Source organism: Protobothrops mucrosquamatus, unplaced genomic scaffold, assembly GCF_001527695.2.
Source record: "Protobothrops mucrosquamatus isolate PMUCROS unplaced genomic scaffold, P.Mucros_1.0 scaffold_176, whole genome shotgun sequence".
Lineage (NCBI taxonomy): Eukaryota > Metazoa > Chordata > Lepidosauria > Squamata > Viperidae > Protobothrops > Protobothrops mucrosquamatus.
The window spans coordinates 352650-375408 of NW_015386252.1; the positions used below are offsets into that span (position 1 = coordinate 352650).

General features: G+C 34.7%; 1 protein-coding gene across 1 annotated transcript in view; it reads right to left on the reverse strand.

Annotated features, from left to right (window-relative positions):
• GPATCH2 (G-patch domain containing 2) overlaps nt 1-22759 on the reverse strand; it is a 94726-nt gene that overhangs the window by 36544 nt on the left and 35423 nt on the right. The window contains exons 6-7 of the mRNA XM_015822507.1: nt 1752-1819; nt 399-438 (exon numbers count right to left, since the gene is read on the reverse strand). Coding sequence (XP_015677993.1) covers nt 399-438; nt 1752-1819 — 108 coding nt within the window. The remainder of the gene's footprint in view (nt 1-398; nt 439-1751; nt 1820-22759) is intronic.

The window sequence follows — 22759 nt, forward strand, 5'->3', positions numbered from 1 at the left end:
AGTACGACCATACAACTTTTGTGAACACAGGGAGAATTCTCAGTGTGGAAAAGTTGGGGTGGAGCTGATAGATCTGGAGATAATACACATGGCCCTGTTTCCCTACATTGCTCTTTGAATTATTTCTCAAGGGAACACATATCCACTTGCACACTTGATTGAAACATTCTTTGAGCAAAAAGAACTGCTGATAATTGCCAGCTCTACCCTGTCATACCCAGGAGGCTTTCATAATGAGCTATTTGCTGCTAAATATCTTCAGTCAATCATTTTCAATACAAAATCAGGAGATTTTGTTCCTTCTTTTACAAACCGGTGTCCCTATTTCTCCAGACAAGTGACAGTTAAATTCCTTCAAATATATAAAATAAAATGTTCTTGATCAAAGTGGTTCTTACCTGGCTATGTTCTTTTCTAGCCGCAGGGCTAAACCAATGGCTATGGGAAGGGGAAAAAATGGGGTTAGTAACAGCTAACTGAAGCATGAGCTGTCATATGACCAGCCTGTGCGTGCTCTTGGGTATTTTATTGTCCACCAGAAAAAAGTAGCCTTTGGCTATGATTTATTTAAATAGGATATTTTACAGAACACTCAAGGTCTATAATAGTTTTCATAGCACTGTATCTCATTCCTCAGGTTACTACTGTTTAAGCAAGTGAATATACATTAAACAGCAGCATGCCATTCTGCAATTCTTTACATAATACATCTGATAAACTTTTCGCTATGTTTGGGCTACAGAAATGTCAAATTTAATCAGCCTAAGTGGAAAAACTTTGCAGAAATGTTGATGGCTAATAGAAATATTTATATATATTATTAGCATTTTGGATTTAATACTTTTGCACACATATACACATCATTTAGAGAAAGTTTAATCAGAATTAAAGCTATAGATTTCAATGATATTCAATACAATTCATGTACATAGAACTGCACCTTCAGTGTTTCTACAATACATTCCATTGTGGTATCATGTCTATTTTTTGTATTATAGAATACTTTGAGAACTATACCACAGTTTAAAATGAAAAACATGTATTATTTTTCCCTTCCCAATTCAATCAGCTTGGTTACTTAAGATAATCAGAGCTTTAGCAAGAGGAGAGAAACCTAAGAAGCATTAAGCACATTTTGGTATCACTAGTTGCTTTTTAAAATTGCTACAATTTTGAGTGACTTAAATGATACCACGACACAGTATTATCATCACTCTCAAATTAACATACATATATAGTTTTATTTAATTGTCATACTTGGTAGAATTTTGCATTTAATTTCCAATATTTCTTGCAGGCGATTCTAATACTTGGAACACTTATTCCACAATCAATTTGCTAGTTTTAAATATGTCACAAAATGGTTTGTGAAATGTTTCAAAGCAGCTCGTGCACTTCTCTAAATCACTCTCCTTTTATCCCATTTCTTATTTCAAAAGCAAAAGCAAAGAAATAAGAAAGTACATCTGGACAGACCTAAGCCAGATAAGATACTGTGCTTCCTTTATCTTCAGGTAACATTCTGATTCTAGGATGGAAAAAAACAAAAATACATGCACTCAAGGAATTGAGCTGCTTTAAAATTAACACATACGTTTCTCCACAAAAATACTGGAAAGAGCAGCACTTTCATGTGGCCAGAATTCTGAGATTTGACTGGCCAATTAGGATGAAATTTAATATATAATTCAAACTGGGAGATATGCAAAGGAAGCTAAAAGAAATAATGAAAAAATAATATAGACACTTACTCATGGTGATGGAATTCTTGGGATAAAAGCACGGCTTTTTTGTTACTACATGAGCCTGTTGTAGTAATCTAAAAGAATCACAAGTATTATAAGTTGTGTATTGGAATTTAAAAGTATTTAAAGCATGAAAAATATTTAATAATACCACTTTACAATGTAATACCACTTTACAATGCCTTGGTAAGGCCACACTTGGAATACTGCATCCAGTTTTGGTCACCACGATGTAAAAAAGACGTTGAGACTCTAGAAAGAGTACAGAGAAGAGCAAAAAAGATGATTACGGACTGGAGGCTAAAACATATAAGGAACGGTTGCTGGAATTGGGTATGTCTAGTTTATTGAAGAGAAGGACGAGGGGGGACATGATAGCAGTGTTCCAACATCTCAGGGGCTGCTACAAAGAAGAGGGAGTCAAGCTATTTTCCAAAGCGCCTGAAGGTAGGACAAGAAGCAACAGATGGAAACTAACCAAAGAGAGAAGCAACCTAGAACTAAGGAGAAACTTCCTGACAGTTAGAACAATTAACCAGTGGAACAACCTGCCTCCAGAAGCGGTGAATGCTCCAACACTGGAAGTTTTTAAGAAGAAACTGGACCGTCATTTGTCTGAAATGGTATAGGGTTACCTGCCTGAGCAGGGGGTTGGACTTGATGACCTCCAAGGTCCCTTCCAACATCATCATCATCATCATCATTATTTTTACAGATGCTGATTGTGGAGATACCAGTTTGTATACCAAGCTTCTTTGAATATAAGATATCCTGAGCAGACCCAGTCCATAGTATATTCTAGCAAGGCTATTCCAGTCTGCTGTATTTCTATATTATTTTGAAGAAGTTATCAGAATTATCAATGAACATCCAAAGGATGGGCATAAAATACTGCATTGTATAGCAGTAATGGGGATAGAAAACCACAAGGGCTATTTATAATTAAGCTTTTTCTGCTACCCAAGACTCCAGAATGAAGAGAGCACATAGTGGCTCTTAGAGATGCATTACTCAATTCATAACCATCAATTAACCTTTCATAGCTAAGCTTATATTATTTTAAAAGTAAGGAGATCTAGGGATAAGTAAGTAAGTAATGTGAAATTACAATGCACCCCAATGACACTAAAAAAATAGTCAATGAAGTCCTTGTGCTGTTTCAATTTTTAATAACTTCACTTCTACACAGGATCTAAACAATCCATAAAATGCTACAGAGAAGGGATTTATTTAAGATTTAAATGCAGAATAAAATGTAGGATAACAAATATGATCAGTGGTGTAGGTCAAACACATGCTTGGAAAATTTCAAAATTATGACCAAAAGTTAGAAAACTTCCCATGGTAATGTATATGCACAGTTAGCAAACTTCCTATACCAAATTATACCCAAGACTTGGTATCAAAATGAGCCCATTTCTCTATGTGAAGGCAGGAAGGTTGTGCTTGGAGACAAAACAGACAGCTATGGGATGGAGTTCTTCATCCCTGATGTAGAATTGTAATTGCCTCATCGACAGTTTTCAGTAATGTCAGCCCATCTACCAGGGGCAGTAGACAATTGGATTCTGAACTGGTATAAACAAGAGCAACCTCTAATATTTTCAATCCCCAGAATTACAAATGGTACAATTTATCAATTTTTGATAATGAAACATTTATGTGGTCTAGTGTCAGGGTTTCTGGAACAGAACAGAAGCATCCAGACATAACATAACAGCATGTTTATTTTTTGTTAAAAATGGTGACAAATTGCTGATACTTCCTGAAATGTTAAATTTCACTAAGCAAGAAGGACATACAAATATATTTCTGTGCATTGTAATTTCACATTACTTACTTACTTACTTACCCCTAGATCTCCTTACTTTTTAAAATAATATAAACTAACCTATGAAAGGTTAATTGGTGGTTATGAAATATCAATGATACAAAAATCATAGTAACTGATATGATTGACTGTTTATAACATTAACAGTTTAACAGTTATTTTAACATTGCAGGTAAACATTTGGCGTAGCTCTAGAGTTACATCCTGCATTAAACTCAAAATGAGGTTTTCATGCTATTCCAGTGGGTATCCCTGGAATATAGTAATCCATTTTCTACACTGTGGCTATAAGAAAAGCCGACTGTGCCTATGTCATGCTTTGTTAGAGGTTCATGATCACATTATCTCATGGTGGACCTGACACTTTTATTCAGTTTACAGTATGTTCTGTGTACAGGCAACTTATTTCCTTTGCCAGGGCTGCTGACAACCTTTTCCACACTATATTAATCTTGTTTACTGACTTTATCTTGGTACAAATATCAGAAAACTGAACTTTTTATCTCATGGAGAAAATAAACAATGTGTTGACAGAAGCAGAAGCTATTTTCTGAACTAAAAATGGTTGTTTACCTCTAGCCATACTTATAGAAAAATGTTTCTAAGCCCCAGCTTGCCAAACTACATAATCCATAATTTAATAAATGTGGAAATTCCATGAAAAGTCATTTAGATATATTGGAAAGGATAAGGAAAATATGAACACCAAACAAAACACAATTTACAAACCAACACAATGTACACAAAACAAAAGCATGTTTTATGCAGTTAGCAGTTGAATGTTATTCAGATTATTTTCCACATATCAAAAAATATTTTAGGGTGGGGTGGGAGAAGCTTTTCCTTTGCTTGCGTTTATTCCTAACAGTTTTGTTCCACTTGGGAAGTGAATAAAAATTCAGTGCAGTCTTTCTCCTCTTGAACATGTAAGAACTTATTCTTGATGCTATCAGCAGTTGTAAAAACTGAGCGATTGTGGTGGATTTACGGATTTGTAGGTGGTGAAGACATATATGATATTATTTGGAAGTAAACTGGGGTTTCAAATGTTTCAGCTCCAAGTCAGAGCATTCTGGCAAATTTAAATACAGGTAGTTCTCAACTTTTATGACCACATTTGAGCCCCAAATTTCCATTGCTAAGCAAGACAATTATTGGGTTTTGTCCCATTTTATGACCTTTCTTGCCACAGTGGTTAAGTGACTCACTGCAGTTGTTAAGTTAGTAACATGGTTGTTAAGTGAATCTCGCTTCTCCATTAACTTTGCTTGTCAGAAGACCTCAAAAGGTGATCACCCTGGAACAGTAGATGCCAGTTACCAAGTGTCTGAATTCTGATCCTGTGACCATGGGGATGGTGCAACAATTGTAAATATGAAAAATGGTCATAAGTCACTTTTTTCAATGCCACTGTAATTTCGAATGGTCCCTAAATGAATGGTTGTAAGTCGAAGACTATCTGTATGTGGGCAAAATTACATGTTGATTTCAAAGTATACAGACATTATTCAGAAATTTTTTAACGAGTCACTCTTTAAAATATACCTTTGGGAGAGTTGAACATGCAGAAAAAATATGCTATGACATAAGTTTTGGCTAAGACGCACAAATTCTAATCATTTAAAATTTAAAATTCAGAATAATGTTACACATAACATGCAAATGGACAAATGTATTTACACAATCCTAGAAAGCTGCCATACAGAAAGAATATGGAAGCTGTGATTAAACAATTCTGTTCAGTTTATTCAGTTAGAGTAAAAATCTTGATGTGAAGAACAACAAAAAAGTTAGAAAGATGTTGGCAGGCTCAGACGAGGTAATTGTACTATGTTTAGAGTGAGTATATAGAGACATAAAGAAGGAAAAATATATTGCCAAATCAGTGTCCAGCTTTATGTAGCACGCAGTGAGTGGCCTCTACTGGCTGACCAAGGGCTACATAAGTCACCTTGTCATCTATTATTATGATAGCACTTTCAGAGTAGCTGAAGAGAAATACGGTACCTTTGTATGAGGCTTGTTTCATTTATCACCTACAAAGTTTATTCATTTCAAGATGCTATCGATGTTCTGTATGTAATCTCTTTCTATAATACTAAGGCATGAACAAGATCATTTATATAGAAGTATAAAGAGGAAATGCAAAGTGCATTTTATATTTTTTTTTTCAAAGAAGAGACTTGTAAATTCAAATTAGTACTGATGATAAAGCAGGGAGATGGCAGCCAATTACTCAACTTTTGTTTTTGTTTTGGTGTCGCTATTATACTTACAAACAAAGCAAGCTCAGGAAACAACTTGAATCTAATCTTCTATATATCTAGTCTTACCATTTCTTACTTTTCATAATTGCAATAAGCAATCAAGAAGTGATGAGCTTTTAGGCTGAATTCCTGTTTGATCGACACTGGTGTATTATAATAAAAAAATTTGAACTAAAATGAAGGACAAAATTCCTATTTATTTTAAATGTTGTAGTGTGTTACTGTGTACTTTTTGCACTTAGAGGAAAGTCCTATGTACAAAAACAAAGCAAAAGAAAACATCCAATCCAATCCAAGTCCTGGGATCTATACAGGACAATACAACTTGAACAAATCTGCCTATTCATGTTTTATTTCAGGACAGAATATAGTGAATGTCTCAGTCTTATTGGATTAATACAGTAAGTTATAAATCAGAAACACCTGGAAGCAGGTACAATTGATGCCAATATAAAATAACTCCAAGCCACCATTAGATGACCAATGCCAAGAAATTATGCTTGTCAAATAAGGATAATACTCAGTTGTATTTGATGAAACAGATTATAATCCACAGAATCTTAAAACATAATACATGTCAGTTTTTAAGGTGTCGCAAGATATTTGTTAATATTTATTGAAAGATCTAATCAATGATATGATAAGATGATACACTACGTTCAATGTTTTTAAATCTTTTTTTTCCTTTGTATTTAATAAAATGTATTAAATAAAAAATAAAAAATAAGGTATGATAGCAAAGGAAGGCTTATTTAGGGGTAACTCTCCTGATTACATATAGCAAATGGTTACATCAATGTACCCCTGTGAAAAATCTTGTCAATTTTGCTCTAAAACACAAAGATTCCTGTATGGAAGATATACCTTCAATGTAATATTGTATCATATAATTGTATCATATAAACTATTCTACTTCTAAATATATATTCTTTGAAATAATGTATTTGCTTTTAATGGAAATTAGTTTTAAGTAAGTACTGTCAGGACTTAAGGTTTGTTCTCTTGTTCACTATGGGAGTATGCACTTGATTCTACCATTCCCTTAATTGTACCCTGTTAGGGAGAATGTTGTCAGACCTAAATGACTAATGATGCCAAAAGGTGACTGTAGTTGTAAGAAATATTATTTTGCAGACACAGAGCATGGTATTCTGGGATATTTCTGGCCTTATTTTAGAATTCTACTTTGCTTCAGAATTCAGTCCCATTATCTTGACTGCTCAAAATTGTTCACAGGGTTATCTAGCTGACATATAAGATAACCTTCCATCTCACTAGACACCATTGGGATATGACATGCTGACCCACAGTAATCCTTGATTATTAGCATGAAATATATACCACACAAAAGGAGAGCGCTAGGGAAGGGATTGCTTATAAAAACCTTTCTATCGGTGAATATTTTTTTTAAAAAAAAAGTGGTATAAGGCATACAAAAATAAATGTATTGGAGGATTTAGAAACATTAAATAATGTTGAATGTTTACAATCTGATTTTAACAATGTAACATGAAAGCAAATCACACAGGTTGTGCTGGAATCTATTTAAAAATAAGTTTGCTATACATGAAGCCTTAGATAGTTAACAGGGATTACTTTGGGGGAAAAAATTAGACTAAATGGAATGGGTGCCCAATAATTTTTGAATTATTAATTCTATTTAATTCATCAATAGTTTACAATTATATGTACTCTTAGGAAAAATATATTATCCACTATGAACATACATGACCTCCAAATTAAGTTCCAAAGCAGAATTATACTATTACCTTCTAATTAAAAAAATACTAGAAAGCTTTACCCCAGTCCATGATGTGACAGGGGTTTTCTTAAAGATATTTTTGATTCCACCTTCATTACTTTATATTACTTGATAAGTAACTCAAGGTTGATTTTATTGTTTATGAAAAGAGCGAGATTGCTTAATCATGTTAGAACAACTGCTCCAGATAGAAGAAATGAATTGATTTTATATGAAAATAACTAAATCAAGTAGCTACTTCCCAGCCCTATTCGGTAATCTTTATATAATAACATATAACAAGTGTTATATATAACACTTTTGCTTTGTCCTTAACCATTTTCTGAAGTACATTACTGAAGGCCAAGGATCTCCTTTCACAAGAAAAAAGGGATCATAATCTTGTTCTAAAGGAATTTTCAATATCTTAACTCTGAGTTGCTGCTAAATTAGGGAGAATTATATATTCATTGCCATAGTATTATTTGTCTTTTCATCTAAATCAAATGATTACCTGCTACCATTATGCTTTAAGACAACATTTAAGACAACATTCAAGAAGCTAATCGTTCACTGATAGCTAGCAGTTATATTTCAGAAGAGCTTTGTATTTAAAATATAGTTCAGTGAAGATAAATGTAGCCTCTTCTTTAGATATATATTAAAGACATTATTTTCTGTTTAATGTACAGGGACTATTCTTTCTCTGCTGGATAGTTTCCTGCCAGTTCAAAATGGTTCTTTAATAGAACTTACTTAAACATGACTTTAAGTCCACAGTGGTTCTCAACCTTTTTAATGCCGCGACCCCAACCGGTCGTAAGTCGAGGACTAAACCGGTCGTAAGTCGAGGACTACCCAACCGGTCGTAAGTCGAGGACTTTCCCTGCCCGGGAGCGCCGCGCATGCGTGGTTCTGCCCCCTGCGCCGGCCGAGGCGTAGCTGGAAAGCGGCAGAGACGGAGCAGGCCGACCACCAGCTGGCCCAGCTCAAGGGAGGTAAGGCACCCGCTGGAAAAGGGGAAAAAATGGCGGACAAAAAAAATGGCGAACAAAAAATGGCGGACAGCCTTGCTTGGCGACCCCCATGAAATGGTCGATCGACCCCAAATGGGGTCCCGACCCACAGGTTGAGAACCACTGCTTTAAGATAAAGTCCAAAGCCCAATGTTCATGATGTCACTACTTAGCCAATTCAATCAATAATGCTTTCACAATCACAGAAAGACAGCTAAAAGCCCAGAACCAAGGATACAAAACGAGCAGCCCTTTTACATCCATTCTGTGATCCTAAAAATACAAATTCTTTTTTATCCTTTACAAAAAGGTTGTGTGTGCTAAGGATAAAACAGGTACTTTAAGCCTTCCGGTTATCTGTTAAAATTCCCACAATGCTGTCCTTAACATGAATGTAAACACTGGAATGGCTCTCAAGCTGAAAGTAGTTATGTATACTTTGCAAGAAGATATGTTCAATTTTATGACAGATTTACCTAAAAAATAGCAAGATGACGATGTGTACTGCTTTTTAAAGCAGCAGCATATCTGTTTGAGAATATTGATAACTGTAGTCTATCACATGTGCTGTGAAATTTTAAATTGATCCTAATCTGAGATTTTGCAAGCAAGAAATAGCCAAGCACATTTGCAGCTAATGAATTGTCATGCATGCAGGATCTGAAATATCCAGATTTGATTTTTTCAAAAATAAAGTGAAATATATATCATATTAATAATAATATATTCTTCTGTCAAAACACTGAGATTTAGCAGCAATACAATATCATATAGATACTACTCAATTTCCCAAATAGTACTATGATACATTCAAAACATTTCATGAAGCTCCTTCGGTTAGAATGTGGCTCAGTTTTGCTAGTAAAACCTGTCCATCTTACCAGCTGTTGAAAGTGCCTTGACAGTTCTAAATCACCATAAACCATGCAACAAGGCAAGCTTATTTCACACTAGAAATCAGATTCGGATTCCACCTGCTTCTCCTTTTCATTAAATTGTTCATGGACAGAATAGCATGACAGAGTACCCAGCAAACATGCTGTCATGCCATGTACTAGTACCTCACTATTGACAGACATCTGACCCGTCACATCTACAAACACCAATAAGATTTTTGTGTGTGTGTATGTCACAGAGATGTTTTATTCAAAGTCTTTCTGCTTCACACCCTTTAAGGGGAAAAAGAAATGCAGAGGAAAAAGCCACTTTTAGGCTTTATGGACATCTTTTTGGAATTGCTCATCTTTAGAACAAAACATAAATATTATTTTTTCACAAGTTGGTACTTAAGAATATGTGAAAATAGAACTCCTCTCCACAAAAACACACAAATGGACCTAATTTACATTTACAATCTACTATCTCAATGGAAAAAAGGCATGGAAAAAAGAAGGGAGAAACAAATAAGAAAACCTAGAAAAATAAGAAGACCTAGAAAATGCAATGGACAGAATAATTAGACAGAAAATGAGTTTATTCACTTATTAACTTAAGACAAGCACTTCACAAAAATATGTTGAAGGAATACATAGTCCTTCAACATATTCATATTCTCTGAATTTCCTATTTTTTCAATCATTTCAATATAATATCTGTTTGAGTTTTGCCAATATTTCTTTTTCATTTATAGACTTTATACTTGGCAAATGAAATTGAGTGCATTTAAAATACATAATGTACTCCCCCATCCTGAAATGAGCATTTAAAACAATTAATAATTAGTTTTAGTTTAAAAAAAGATCTCCACTTTCATCTTTTGCCTTACATTTTGGTGAATGTTTCAAGATAAAGGAATGGATATTATCCTCACTACATTTTATGTATTTATTAATCATATATACTGCATATGCTGTAAATTATGGGCAATAGAAATATATTGTAAATGCATACTATCAGAGAGAAAATATAGTTCCACTACTTCACAGTGCCAATTCCTTTCTACCACATCTTTTAGCTGTAACCTTTATATTGTATTACTTTTTCTCACATCTAAAAAAGATAATTTGTGTTAAGCCTAATTATGATTTGCCTGTTGAAAATTATGTGTCCCTGTCTTAATTATTAATATCATATATCTTCACATGCAATACTGAAACAGATTGACCACTAAATGTTTTGAAAAGGGCAACTGCTACATTGTTCCCTCGACACACTAGAATAACAGGTCAAACTTTTGTTTCTCTTGTCCTACAAACAATTTTCAAGCCCATGTTCAATAAATGAATTTGGTTTCAGACTCCCAATCAGGGCTACACAATCCCCTCAGTAGCAGACCTATGATAAATGGACTTATTTTCCCAAATCAAACACTTGAATTTAAATTCAGATGAGTTAATGCAAAGGTCAACATTGTAATCAGTTCTTTTGATCTTTATAGAATTTCTGGAGTAATACATAATAAATCTGAAACAAGGCAATTTGCAGCTCTGTATGGGTGGCTGGTAATAAAAATCTTAACGATTAGAGCCTTTATGTACTTAGGGAACGTTTTATAGTAATAGCTGCAGTGAGAATCTCTGTGCACAAGGAATGGTGGCAACAGATAACCAGAAAGACTTGATTACTTGATTGTTTGTGGTTTCCACAATATGTGTTCTTATATTCTATAAAGCAAATTAAATCACATCTCTGTTGATAGTTTAATACTGCCGAGCTCACAGCTCATTTGATAGTTTCTAAGCCTACAGTACAACAGAATACTATGAATGCTTATACAAAGGGATTAGCTGTATAAAACGGTGTGAATATGTCACCTGCTCTATGCTACAAACTTAAACGCACCCACCTCTTTGAACTCTGCAGGATTTACTGAATGGAAATACTTAGAACTCTGCATTTAATGATTTTTATTTATTCTGTTCTTCAAGTCAGAACTGTCTTATTTGAGTAAATTCTTACTGGCTAAAACGTCATACTGGTTATATGAATCATAGTTCAACTGTTTGTTTTTACTTTTGCTGGCAGTTATTTAATTTTTACTCTTGGTTATGTTTTGAACTGTGCTAGCTGCCCAGAGTCACCACCGTGAGATGACCAATTATGTAAATTCAATTAAATAAATAAAACTAAAGTTTTTAACAGATCCGTTTTACAAAATAGTAAAACTTTAATGGTACAAAAATTGTTCTCTAATGTATGCATTTTTAATTTCACCCTATTTTAAAGCTATAATATTGAACAGAGGTATATGGCATTACAAAACTTATTAATTGGTTATATTCAGATCTGTACAGATGGAACTACGTAGAAGTACTTAATGCACAGGATGAATGGTAGCGAGGTTCTTGGCCCCTAAGCCATTTAGGATTTTACAGAGTACTATCAGTGCCTGAAATTGAGTTTGGCAACTCAGAGGAAGCCAGATATAGTGCTGTATCAATGTCACGGTAATTCTGTCCAAGCTGCAGCTTCTAGATTGCTTTCAAAGATTGCCTTTTATTCAGTATGTTGGCCCTCTTCCAACCTATCACTGTCTCTAGATAGTTATGTAATAGTAATAAGTAATAATAATACTTAATAAAAATATTAAGGATTAGACTCTTTATGTACTTATGTACTATGCATTTATTTTGGTATTGATATGATGTTTTCAATTTTTGTTAGTCTCCCATAATCACTTTCTTGAGATGGGCAGGTTTGTTGAGATGGGTAACCATATAATTGAATAAACTAAGTAAATAAATTACTGCAACCTTTTATTCTAGAAGCACAGAGTAATTAAAATATGAATAATTATTCACAAATAATTATGCAATAACTATTATATTTAAAATTGTTAGGTGTGAACAACCAGCTCCACATGTGAAGAATTCAATTTTCTGATTTTGGATAGGATTCAATAGCATTCAAGAGGGGTTGGACTTTGCCCTTTTGTGCCTTGTCAGGATACTAGACTAATTTCCTGCTTAACTCTTCCCCCTGGCTCCACCAGTCTCTCTCCAACAAAAATAAATTAGAAAAAATGTTCAGAAACTGAACTAGACTGTTTGGACAGAAAAAACAAGAAAACTAATGACTATGCACTATATATTACATCCTATAGTGATATTGATAGATAATACTTGACTCACTGAAATAGGAGGCAGAGGTTTACTTCAAGTCAAACTGAAAGAAATTGGCTATTTATGTAAAGACACCAAAGAAGAGCACTGATGCAAGTTAAAAATTAGAACTTATTGAATGAGCAGAAAACAAAATATCAATATTGAAATAATATAATAAAAATATAAACATAATATTGGTAAGGAAAAATATCACATAACTAATTTCTACAAAAACTGAGGGGAAAGCAAGTTATTCAAACTAATGCAATCAAGGCCAGAATTGAAAAATTATCAAATGACTGAAGGTACATATTGTGCAAAAAAAGCAGAAGAAACAGTGGATCGTATGCTAAACTCATCCTCTTAACAGATGAGATCTGTAGGATAATACAAAACTGGAGCATATGACTGACCCAGAGGACATAACAAAACCCTGCTCTATCTACAGTTGCATGAAACAACCCAATTTCTTTTCTGCAAGGCTCCCTATTTCAAGCTTTTACTTGAATAAGTGTGAGGCAAAATATCTAAAAAGGCACTTCATGAACTGATTTGGCACAAGGGAAGAACATTGCAAACTATAGAAGTAACCACATCCAGTAGTAGATGTGACACAGCTGCTTGCAGAGGTTTCTCATGCTTATAAAGAGGAGCACCTCTAGTGGGTCTATTGACAAAGTAATGAATTCTCTGCACATGCACAATCTGAGAGGGATCTCGGAGTCCTAGTGGACAATCACTTAAATATGAGCCAGCAGTGTGCTGCAGCTGCCAAAAACGCCAACACAGTGCTAGGCTGCATTAATAGAGGGATAATGAAGTGTTAATACCACTTTACAATGCCTTGGTAAGGCCACACTTGGAATACTGCATCCAGTTTTGGTCACCACGATGTAAAAAAGATGTTGAGACTCTAGAAAGAGTACAGAGAAGAGCAACAAAGATAATTAGGGGACTGGAGGTTAAAACAGATAAAGAACGGTTGCTGGAATTGAGTATGTTTAGTTTAATGAAGAGAAGAACGAGGGGGGACATGATAGCAGTGTTCCAATATCTCAGGGGTTGCCACAAAGAAAAGGGAGTCAAGCTATTCTCCAAAGCACCTGAAGGCAGGACAAGGAGCAACGGGTGGAAACTAACCAAAGAGAGAAGCAACCTAGAACTAAGAAGAAATTTCCTGACAGTTAGAACAATTAATCAGTGGAACAACCTGCCTCCAGAAGCTATGAATGCTCCAACACTGGAAGTTTTTAAGAAGAGACTGGACAGCCATTTGTCTGAAATGGTATAGGGTTTCCTGCCTGAGCAGGGGGTGGACTAGATGACCTCCAAGGTCCCTTCCAACTTTATTATTATTATCTATATAAATAAAAATGTAAATGTTCGTTTGTTCAAAATCTTAAATCTCCGAAAGTTCTTCACGGATTGCTTTGAAATTCTGACACAACGTTGCATTCGAATACGCGCGTGTTCTTATATACCTACTATTATATAGATGTCACACCTGTGACACATACGTGCGCTTTCTCTTTTCTTTCTTTTCCATTTAACCAGACTGTGCCACAGCAACGTGTGGCTGGGTACAGCTAGTCATTTAATAAAAACTTTAAAAAGTCCTCAAAGCTGCTTCCAAGGGATGTAGCTACTTCAGTGTTTCAAGGAAAGGACACTGAGGAGGTTCCCTTCAAATGCTTTGCTCAGCTTTAATATATTAAAGCTAATTTATGGTATGAACTCAACCAATCTGCTTTTGGACTGAAGGCAAGAATAGAGTTCTGATACAATAAAACAATTACCCAAATAGAATGTAGGATTGCTTTTTGAAATTTGCTACAGGCTTAGTCAAATTGAAGAAGCATTTACAATGTCTGTTGTGTTTGAGGAAATCTCCAAATATCTCTAAACAGATGACAATAATGTCATCTCTCTAGAAGTATATAATAGTAATTGCATATGCATGTGTAGGACATCAGTGTTTAAACATAATTTAAGGACACTGCTTTTGCTATATAATTTTGGGAAAAATAGTAATATGAATAAAAATGCAATACTCTGTTATTTTGATTATCAGTGCTATATTAAACAACTGAGCCATATTGTCCCACAGCATGATGCAATCAGATCTCTGCCCAAAATGATGGACAGCTCTGGCCCACTGAACAGGCAGAATGGAAAAAAAAATCCCATTTACTCTCTGCCAGATGGGACCTACTGGACGCTTCAGTGCAAACAACTCATCCTTCTTCAGACCTTCTTGTCCAGCTCTTGAGCTAGCTCCAGCTGATAATGATGGATATGAAGGCTACAGTAAAGTGGGTGACAAAAGCAGCCTTGTTATAGCTGCCAGTCTTTCAGTCTTGTCATTATTACACATTGAAGATTTATTTGAGTTTATTGTTGTGCACTAGGCCAGCCATTTGCAATTCATCATCTAGTACAGAAGGTTCAAGATAGTGGCCATAGCTATAATTGCCACCTCCACCTGCTTCTTGAAATTATGAGGTCAGCACTTAGGGCAGCCCACTGTTGAGAGAGCTCTCTGCATCAGGAGAAATGTTTGCTGTAAAATACCAAAACTGTTTTTGGGTAAATAAAAGTTGGTGTTAACCCAATTGAAATTCTAGATTATTTTCTTATATTGCTCAAATAATAAACAGTCTTGAAATATGGGAGAAACACAATTGGTTAAAAAAAGAGCAAGTATTAAAAACTTAATGCTGTTTGGTTTCAGCTTCAGAAGATAATGGAAAGTACATATGAATACAATAGAAATGCAGATTATTAGGATAATATTCTTTAATGTAACACATTACATCTACTATATTACAAATATAAACAATTTCTTTAATGAGCGACATGTACTTTTATCTGCTGAAAATTACACCTTTTGACACACATTTCCTCTTCCATGAGAATAGGTGTTTCCTAAATTGTGAGGAAGGCATCATATGTACATTCTAAGATATGCTCATCTATATTTTTCACAAATTAAATGGAAAGAAGAAACTAGTATTCAGAAATAGAATACTGTGTTAAAATAAGTTATCAGAAATCCTTGAAAACAAAAGCATGATAGAGTCAAAAATATTCATGGCAAACATAAAGTAGGTAATTTTCCTCTTAGAACAAAAGCTAGAAATTCATGGGGAGAACAATTCCATATTATTGGATCACTCAGTTGGATGTAACCTGGCAACTCCTTCACTTGCTTTCTAAAAGTAATCAAGGCTTAAACCATTTAAAAGGTTTGTCTAAATCCCTGCCCCCACCTATTCCGCTGGAAGTTAGGTGAGGGGTAGATTCTGAACCATTTTTCCACGTATCATTCCCCTGCCCCTTCTCTATACCACCTTAGAGCATTGTGAGGATGTTATTTCCCTATCAAGATGTTATCTGCAAAATTGGGAGAGAGAATCTCCAATACAAAATTCTGTGGTGCTTGGCGTAAGAATCTGAATAATCCTATGGGTCTCTACAATATCAATCCAGGGGGTGAAGAATTGTGCCCTTGAAGCTATTTTTCATTTTCTACCACACAGTTATTATTTCTGTGGTATCTGGAAGTTCAATATCCTGTTCATATTACAAAAATGCTTAAATGCTGACATATATTTCATATTTACAATATTGTATCAATGAAATATCTGAAACTTTTAACTGCAAGTCACAATGTAGTCCAACTGAAAATATAAAGATCACTTCAAATGAGTTACGTGCAATTAATTTAGTATAGGTTTGATCTCCCAAGTTAGAAAGAACTTCAAATCTTCTAAATATTACAAAATATTGTAACATTTTAATATTATGTTCCATATTGCTATTTCACACTGGAAGGGAAACATCATGAATGTTTTTCAAAGTTGTTCAATTGCCATAAACAAAAATGGCAAACAATGTGCACAAAGAATGAAGGGACTCTGTAACATTTTAAAATTATTGGTAAGAATTGCAACTCAGGCACACAACTCAATTGTAGCCCATATGAGCAAGTTGTAGATTTTTCTTACTTGCTCAGAAAAAACCTCTCCAAGGTTATTAAAACTAAAAAGGAAATGATTAAACTATTTCACTTGCTTCCCAAAAATAGTGAAATGTTTTCTGTATCCCACCTGTTTATATTTTATTCAGTTTTTTAAATATAACTCTTTCAAATATCAATTTATTTTACAACAAGCTAAATTTAGATCTCAAATACCCAATCATTTATTTATTTATATATACAAAACATACCATTGTTTTCATTAAAACTTGGCATGGAATCAATTAATATAAAATTTATATTTGAAGGAAGAGAATTTAATGATAACATTTTAGAGTACAGTTGAAGATACAGTAGAATCCCTTCTGTATTATTCTAATAAGCAATTAGGAACATCATCAATTTTAAACAAGTTGTTTGTTGCCATTGCTAAAGGATAGCCATTACCCTTTTATTTGTAGCAATTTTATTAAAGATAATTACAACAGAAAAGAAAGGGTAGAAGGTGCAGAAAAAAAAGGAAAAAAGTCCACTAAAGGTTACTGTAGGAAAAAGTTTCTTTTTGGATGTTTTTTTTAAAAAAAACATAAGATTTTAAAAATTGTACCCTAGAGGAAATGAAACAATTCCCACTAATTAAAAAGAAGTTAAATACAAGCATGAAAAAAATAATAGTTTTTATTCAGCAATTTAAACAGCATGCATGAGCTTACTGAAGTTGGTGTTCCTTGCACTAAAGGGAGAAATTGGTGAAAAAATATATTATTTCCAAAGATTTAATTTAGCATCATTTTACTATGATGCTAAATTAAATTATGAAGTTTTTACAACACTGTGAGTTAGAAACAAGAACACAAATAAATCTTTTCATTCCTATTTGTTCAAAACATGAGAATAAAAAAAATGCAAATCAAGAATGAGTGCCTTCCTGAGGATAAAATCTAAACTGATTTTCCTTTCCTCTGATAATCCTTTCTATTGATCAAACAATTGCTGACTGCATTCAGGAATAAAGTTCTTAAGCTATAAAACATTCATTGAAGACTTCACCATTTTATGTATATTAATGGTTAAAAAAAGATCCATAATTTAAGAATTTTTTCAATCTAAGCTAGAGAATGATAGAAGAAGAAACACAGCGTAGTGTATGGATTATGTTTTGGGAATAGGACCAGGGCAATCCAGGTTCAAGTTTATTCCAAGTCACAGAAACTCATAACTTTGAATCCAATCTACTTCACAACATTGTTATAAGGATAAATTAAAGGTAGATCTCTATATATCAGTGACTGAGTGCCCAAACTGCAATCCAAAACCCACTTATGCATCATCGAGTGCCGGGTGGGTGTGGCCCATTGGGTGGGCGTGGCCCATTGGGTGGGCGTCGCTGCGGTGGTAACGGCAGACTGGGTAGGACTAAAAAGTTCAATCAATCAATTCCAACGTTGCGAGATTTTTTTTTTCCGTGAGAAGTTGAAATTGACTGATTGATTGAACCTTTTTTTTTTGGCACACGGTGGCAGAGGCCTAAAGCGAAAAGATTTTATAAAACCCAGCTGAAGGCCTAGGACTGGGGCGACGGTGCGCGTGCCCAGAAAGGGCTCTGAGTGCCGCCTCTGGCACCCGTGCCATAGGTTCGCCACCACTGCTATATATGCTGCCTTGAAGAAAATATAAAAGATAAATCAAACAAAAGAATTCTCTACCATTGAAATAATTCATTAACTAACTGATCAACAGGTAAATGGAAGGGGAAACCACAATCAATATAGAATATTGTCTTAGGCATATAACCAGCACCAAAGATTGTATTCTAGAATAGACTTTTCAATTAAATTAAATTAAATTAAATTAAGAGCAAATTTGTTATTTATAAACATAAAGGTTAGAATCTGAAATACAGAATGAAAAAGCTTTTGAAAACCTCTTGAAATAGATTAACAATTTTTAAAAAAGTTTATCAAACATCTTGCATGAAAAATAAAGATTTTTTTTAATTTTAAAAGGTAATATGCATTATCTTAGTGGAAATCTCAGTGATTTAACTAGAACATGAAAGTAGCTAAATAGTTGACAGTTATCAGTTATTATAAAGGTGCCATTATAGCTTGCATGTTGATATTCAGAAAGACATGGTAGAAGTGGACACACCTTAAATATATAAATAATTAACTACAAGACCTGGGGGGGAGGGGAAATTGCATCTTTCAGGATAATATATTGCTGATTACAGGGCACATACTAAAAAGAGTACCAAAGTTTACTATCTCTAATTTGACGAGTGATATAAAAGTAATCTCTTAAGAAATATAACATTATTTGCAAATTGAGCAAGAGGACCCCAATGATAGCCATATATAATCAGTTGTCACCTTGCAGCTCAATTAGCTCTCATGTAAAAACGAGGCATGTAAGGAGAAATGAGGTTTTGACATTATCTCTGCCAGCAAGATAATTACACAGTCTTCATTTAACAGTAGGGCAACACTACTGTAGCAACAAATTAACTCAGCTCCATTTGCAATTCATGGTGTGTTTTCTCATTTAGCACCATTTGTCTTACTCCAGTGAATGTTTCCATTAGTTTTATTCAGCACAGTAAAATACTTTATTTTGACTTCAACATTACATCACTGAATCACTATATCTTCATCCCAATAACTTTAAGCATGGCGATATACAGTATGTCTGATTTTTAAAATCTTTTTTCTGCATTTTTAACTGAAAATTTACAGTGTAGTTTACAGCCAATAATAGAACCAATTATTTTGAATTTAATCAATACCAGAGTTTTTCATTCTTTGTCCATTTCATTGAAATCGGATTGTCATTTCATTATTAATGAAAACAGGCATATTCTAATTAAATTGCAAATAAAACCAACAAAGTTTATTGCTACAGGGCAGTATTAGTTCTGAATCACTGCTGAGTCAGTGAAAATATTTTATGCATTTGGACAGTCTCATAAAAGTCATTCACTCTGCCTGCTTGTCTTTATATAGTTGTATCTGTGATTTAAATATACAAGAACTATTATGAGCAGTTTTCTCTAATATTACTTTGGAAAATATACTTTAAGTTGCAAATTCTGATTAGGAATAGTCTGGGTTAGCATGCTAATTAGTGTATGTAATCCAAAACTGTTAATATAGTAGAAAGAATTATCTATTCTGCTGAATAATGGTAAGGGATAGTTTGATTGCAGTGATAATAAAAAGATTTGGAAAAAATACAGCTCTTTCCAGTTGTAGCCAACAAGATTTTAGTTTATTATTTATTTATTTACTTACTACCTTTTACTATTTTTAGAAATAACTCAAGGAAGCTAAAAGGGCCTAGTACTTCCTCCTCCTGTTTTATCCATAACAACAACCCTGTGAGGTGAGGTGAGCTGGGCTGAGAAGAGTGTCTGACTCAAAGTCACCCAGACGGCTTTTATGCTTAAGGAAAGACTAGAACTCGCTTTTCATCATGGTGCCTTAACCATTAGACCAACTGGCTCAGGAAAATATCTGATTATACTCACACTTTGATATTATAGCAACAGATGGAGGAGACTTAATGGTCACAACAGCTACAGTATTTCACTCCACCCATTTCATTCAGCTCTGCACTAGGCCATGTGATTTGAAAGGAAGAAGAAAAGGGACAGAGAATGAAGGAATCAGCAACCTTTCAAACCATTACCCAACTACCTGCTCCATATTGGAGGTTTTGTTTTCTGGAGGGTATTTTGTTTGTGGGGAGATGCCTTATCCATACCCTCCAATATGTATTTGTGCATTCAGCTCCAGCCTACTATCAGGACACCTCTTTCATTAACCAATATGAATTGTCTGAATAGGTCTTTCATACAAGCATAGTTACATTAGCAACCTTCATACGGAAAACAGCAGCATGAAAATGCAGACACAAGTATTCTATCACAGTTCAGTACAACAGAAATTAAAAGAACTAAAACTATTAGAGATAAACCTGTTGTAGCTTTCTACATTTACATGTCACTTTTTCCTTCTTAAAAATAACCTCTGATAACCATCTGATGAGCCTTAGTTTAGAAAAAAAAACCTTATTAAATTTCTCACATTATTTAACACATACAATATGAACTTGGAGACAATGTCAAAGCAAAACAACCGATTCTCAGATTAATTAACAGAAGAGCAAACACAATGGACAGTTGAAATATCTGAGTCAACTATACAAGATCTATTTAGCCCATAGCCAAAGAAAGGGTGTCACTTTTAGTTATGTGAATCCAAGGTGACTGCTTATTTTTTGAATTGCTGAACTAATTCTAGCCTGAGCAAAAATCTGTCTTTTATTTCACAATTACTTCCTGTGTCAAAACTGGTGGATTTCCTTTTGTACCAACCTATTAAAGCTGTTAACTATAATACAGCAAAGTGTGATTAAATATTATTACTGGGTCGACATTTAGAAAACAGGAAAATGTAAAATAAAGGCTAACACAATGGTAAGCAGGATGCATTCTTTAATAAACTTTTAAAGCCAGTTAAAAATCTTATTCTCACATTTATAACCACTGTCAAAAGGATTGGAAGTGGTTTAGAATCTTTTATAAATATTATAATTCTTATCATCTTTCTTTTTTTTTCTTCCTCACTCTTTTTCTGTTTTCTTTTCTTAAAAGTCATTATCCGCTCCATTCTTTTTCATTTCCTGTATAGAAAAGGAATAGAAAAATCTGTATCATATGTGTGTGTTGTGTGTGTGTATTGTATTCTCAAATCTGTTCTTAAATAGTTCCAATATAAATGGAAGAGGGAGCCAAGCTATTCTCCAAAGCACCTGAAGGCAGGACAAGAAGCAACGGATAAAAACTAACCAAAGAGAGAAGCAACCTAGAAATAAGGAGAAATTTCCTGACAGTTAGAACAATTAATCAGTGGAACAACCTGCCTCCAGAAGTTGTGAATGCTCCAACACTGGAAGTTTTTAAGAAGAGATTGGACAGCCATTTGTCTGAAATGGTATAGGGCTGAGGTGGTGAACCTATGGCACGCATGCCAGACTGGACACACAGAGCCGTCGGCACGCGTGCCAGAGGGATGCTCCCCTCCCCCTCTCCACATGCACCTTACTAGTGGGAACTGGAAAGGGCAGGGAAACCGAATCCAGCAGCGCTCTCGCGGGAACAGCCGCGAGAGCTGGGCAGGGAGAGGGGAACCTATAAAAGCAGATTTTGGCAGGAATGCAGCGAGACAGCGAGTGAGCGAGCAGACGGCCTTTGGAAGAGATGGTGGGCGTGAGTTTGGAGAAGACAAGTAGGATGCGGTGTCCGTTTGCACTTTACAGAAGGCTAGCGGGGGAAGGAGAACACGTAAGTTTGGACTTTGGAGAAAGGGAGAGAGTGAGAGAGAAAGAAAAGAGGGAAGGGAGAAGGAGAAATGAAGGAAGGAAGGAAGGAAGGAAGGAAGGAAGGAAGGAAGGAAGGAAGGAAGGAAGGAAGGAAGGAAGGAAGGAAGGAAGGAAGGAAGGCCGGGCCCACCAGCGCCGCTGGGCAGATGTGTGGCCAGGCCTGCCCAGGTGACACCGAAGCCAGCCAGCCCTTCTGTGGGAACGTGGGGGGAGGGGAGTGTGTGTGTGTGGGGGGTAAGTTTTAGATGGAAGCTATGAAAGCTGAAATCATGTGTAAATTTTTAGTACCTGAGATGGTATCAATAGTTACAGAGTCTATAGAATAGTTAGCCTGTTCCTCAAATTACAAATAACAAATTCAATATGTCTTTCAGTCAGATACCATTCTATGTGCTGATGATTCTGAGTGGCATTCATATCTTAATAAATCAGATTTAAAAAATTATAATACAAAAATAAAAATACAGCTGCACAAATAAATACTAGGAATAAAAGTAGTACTTCAAAATTAGAGGAAAGAGCATTAAAATCCCCAAGGTATATTGGAACAGCAAAGTTTTCATTGTCTTCCTACAAACTATTCAGGATCAAATGGAATCTCCTTGGAATCTGATAACTTCTAAACCCAAGCAATTTTTTTTGTAGGGGTTGAGCCTAAACCTTTACTTTTCCTTATCCAGGCTCTAATAATTTCCAGGCACTGTAATAACATTTTGGTATTGTCTATTCAACCCAGGATTGGAGATGTAGAATAC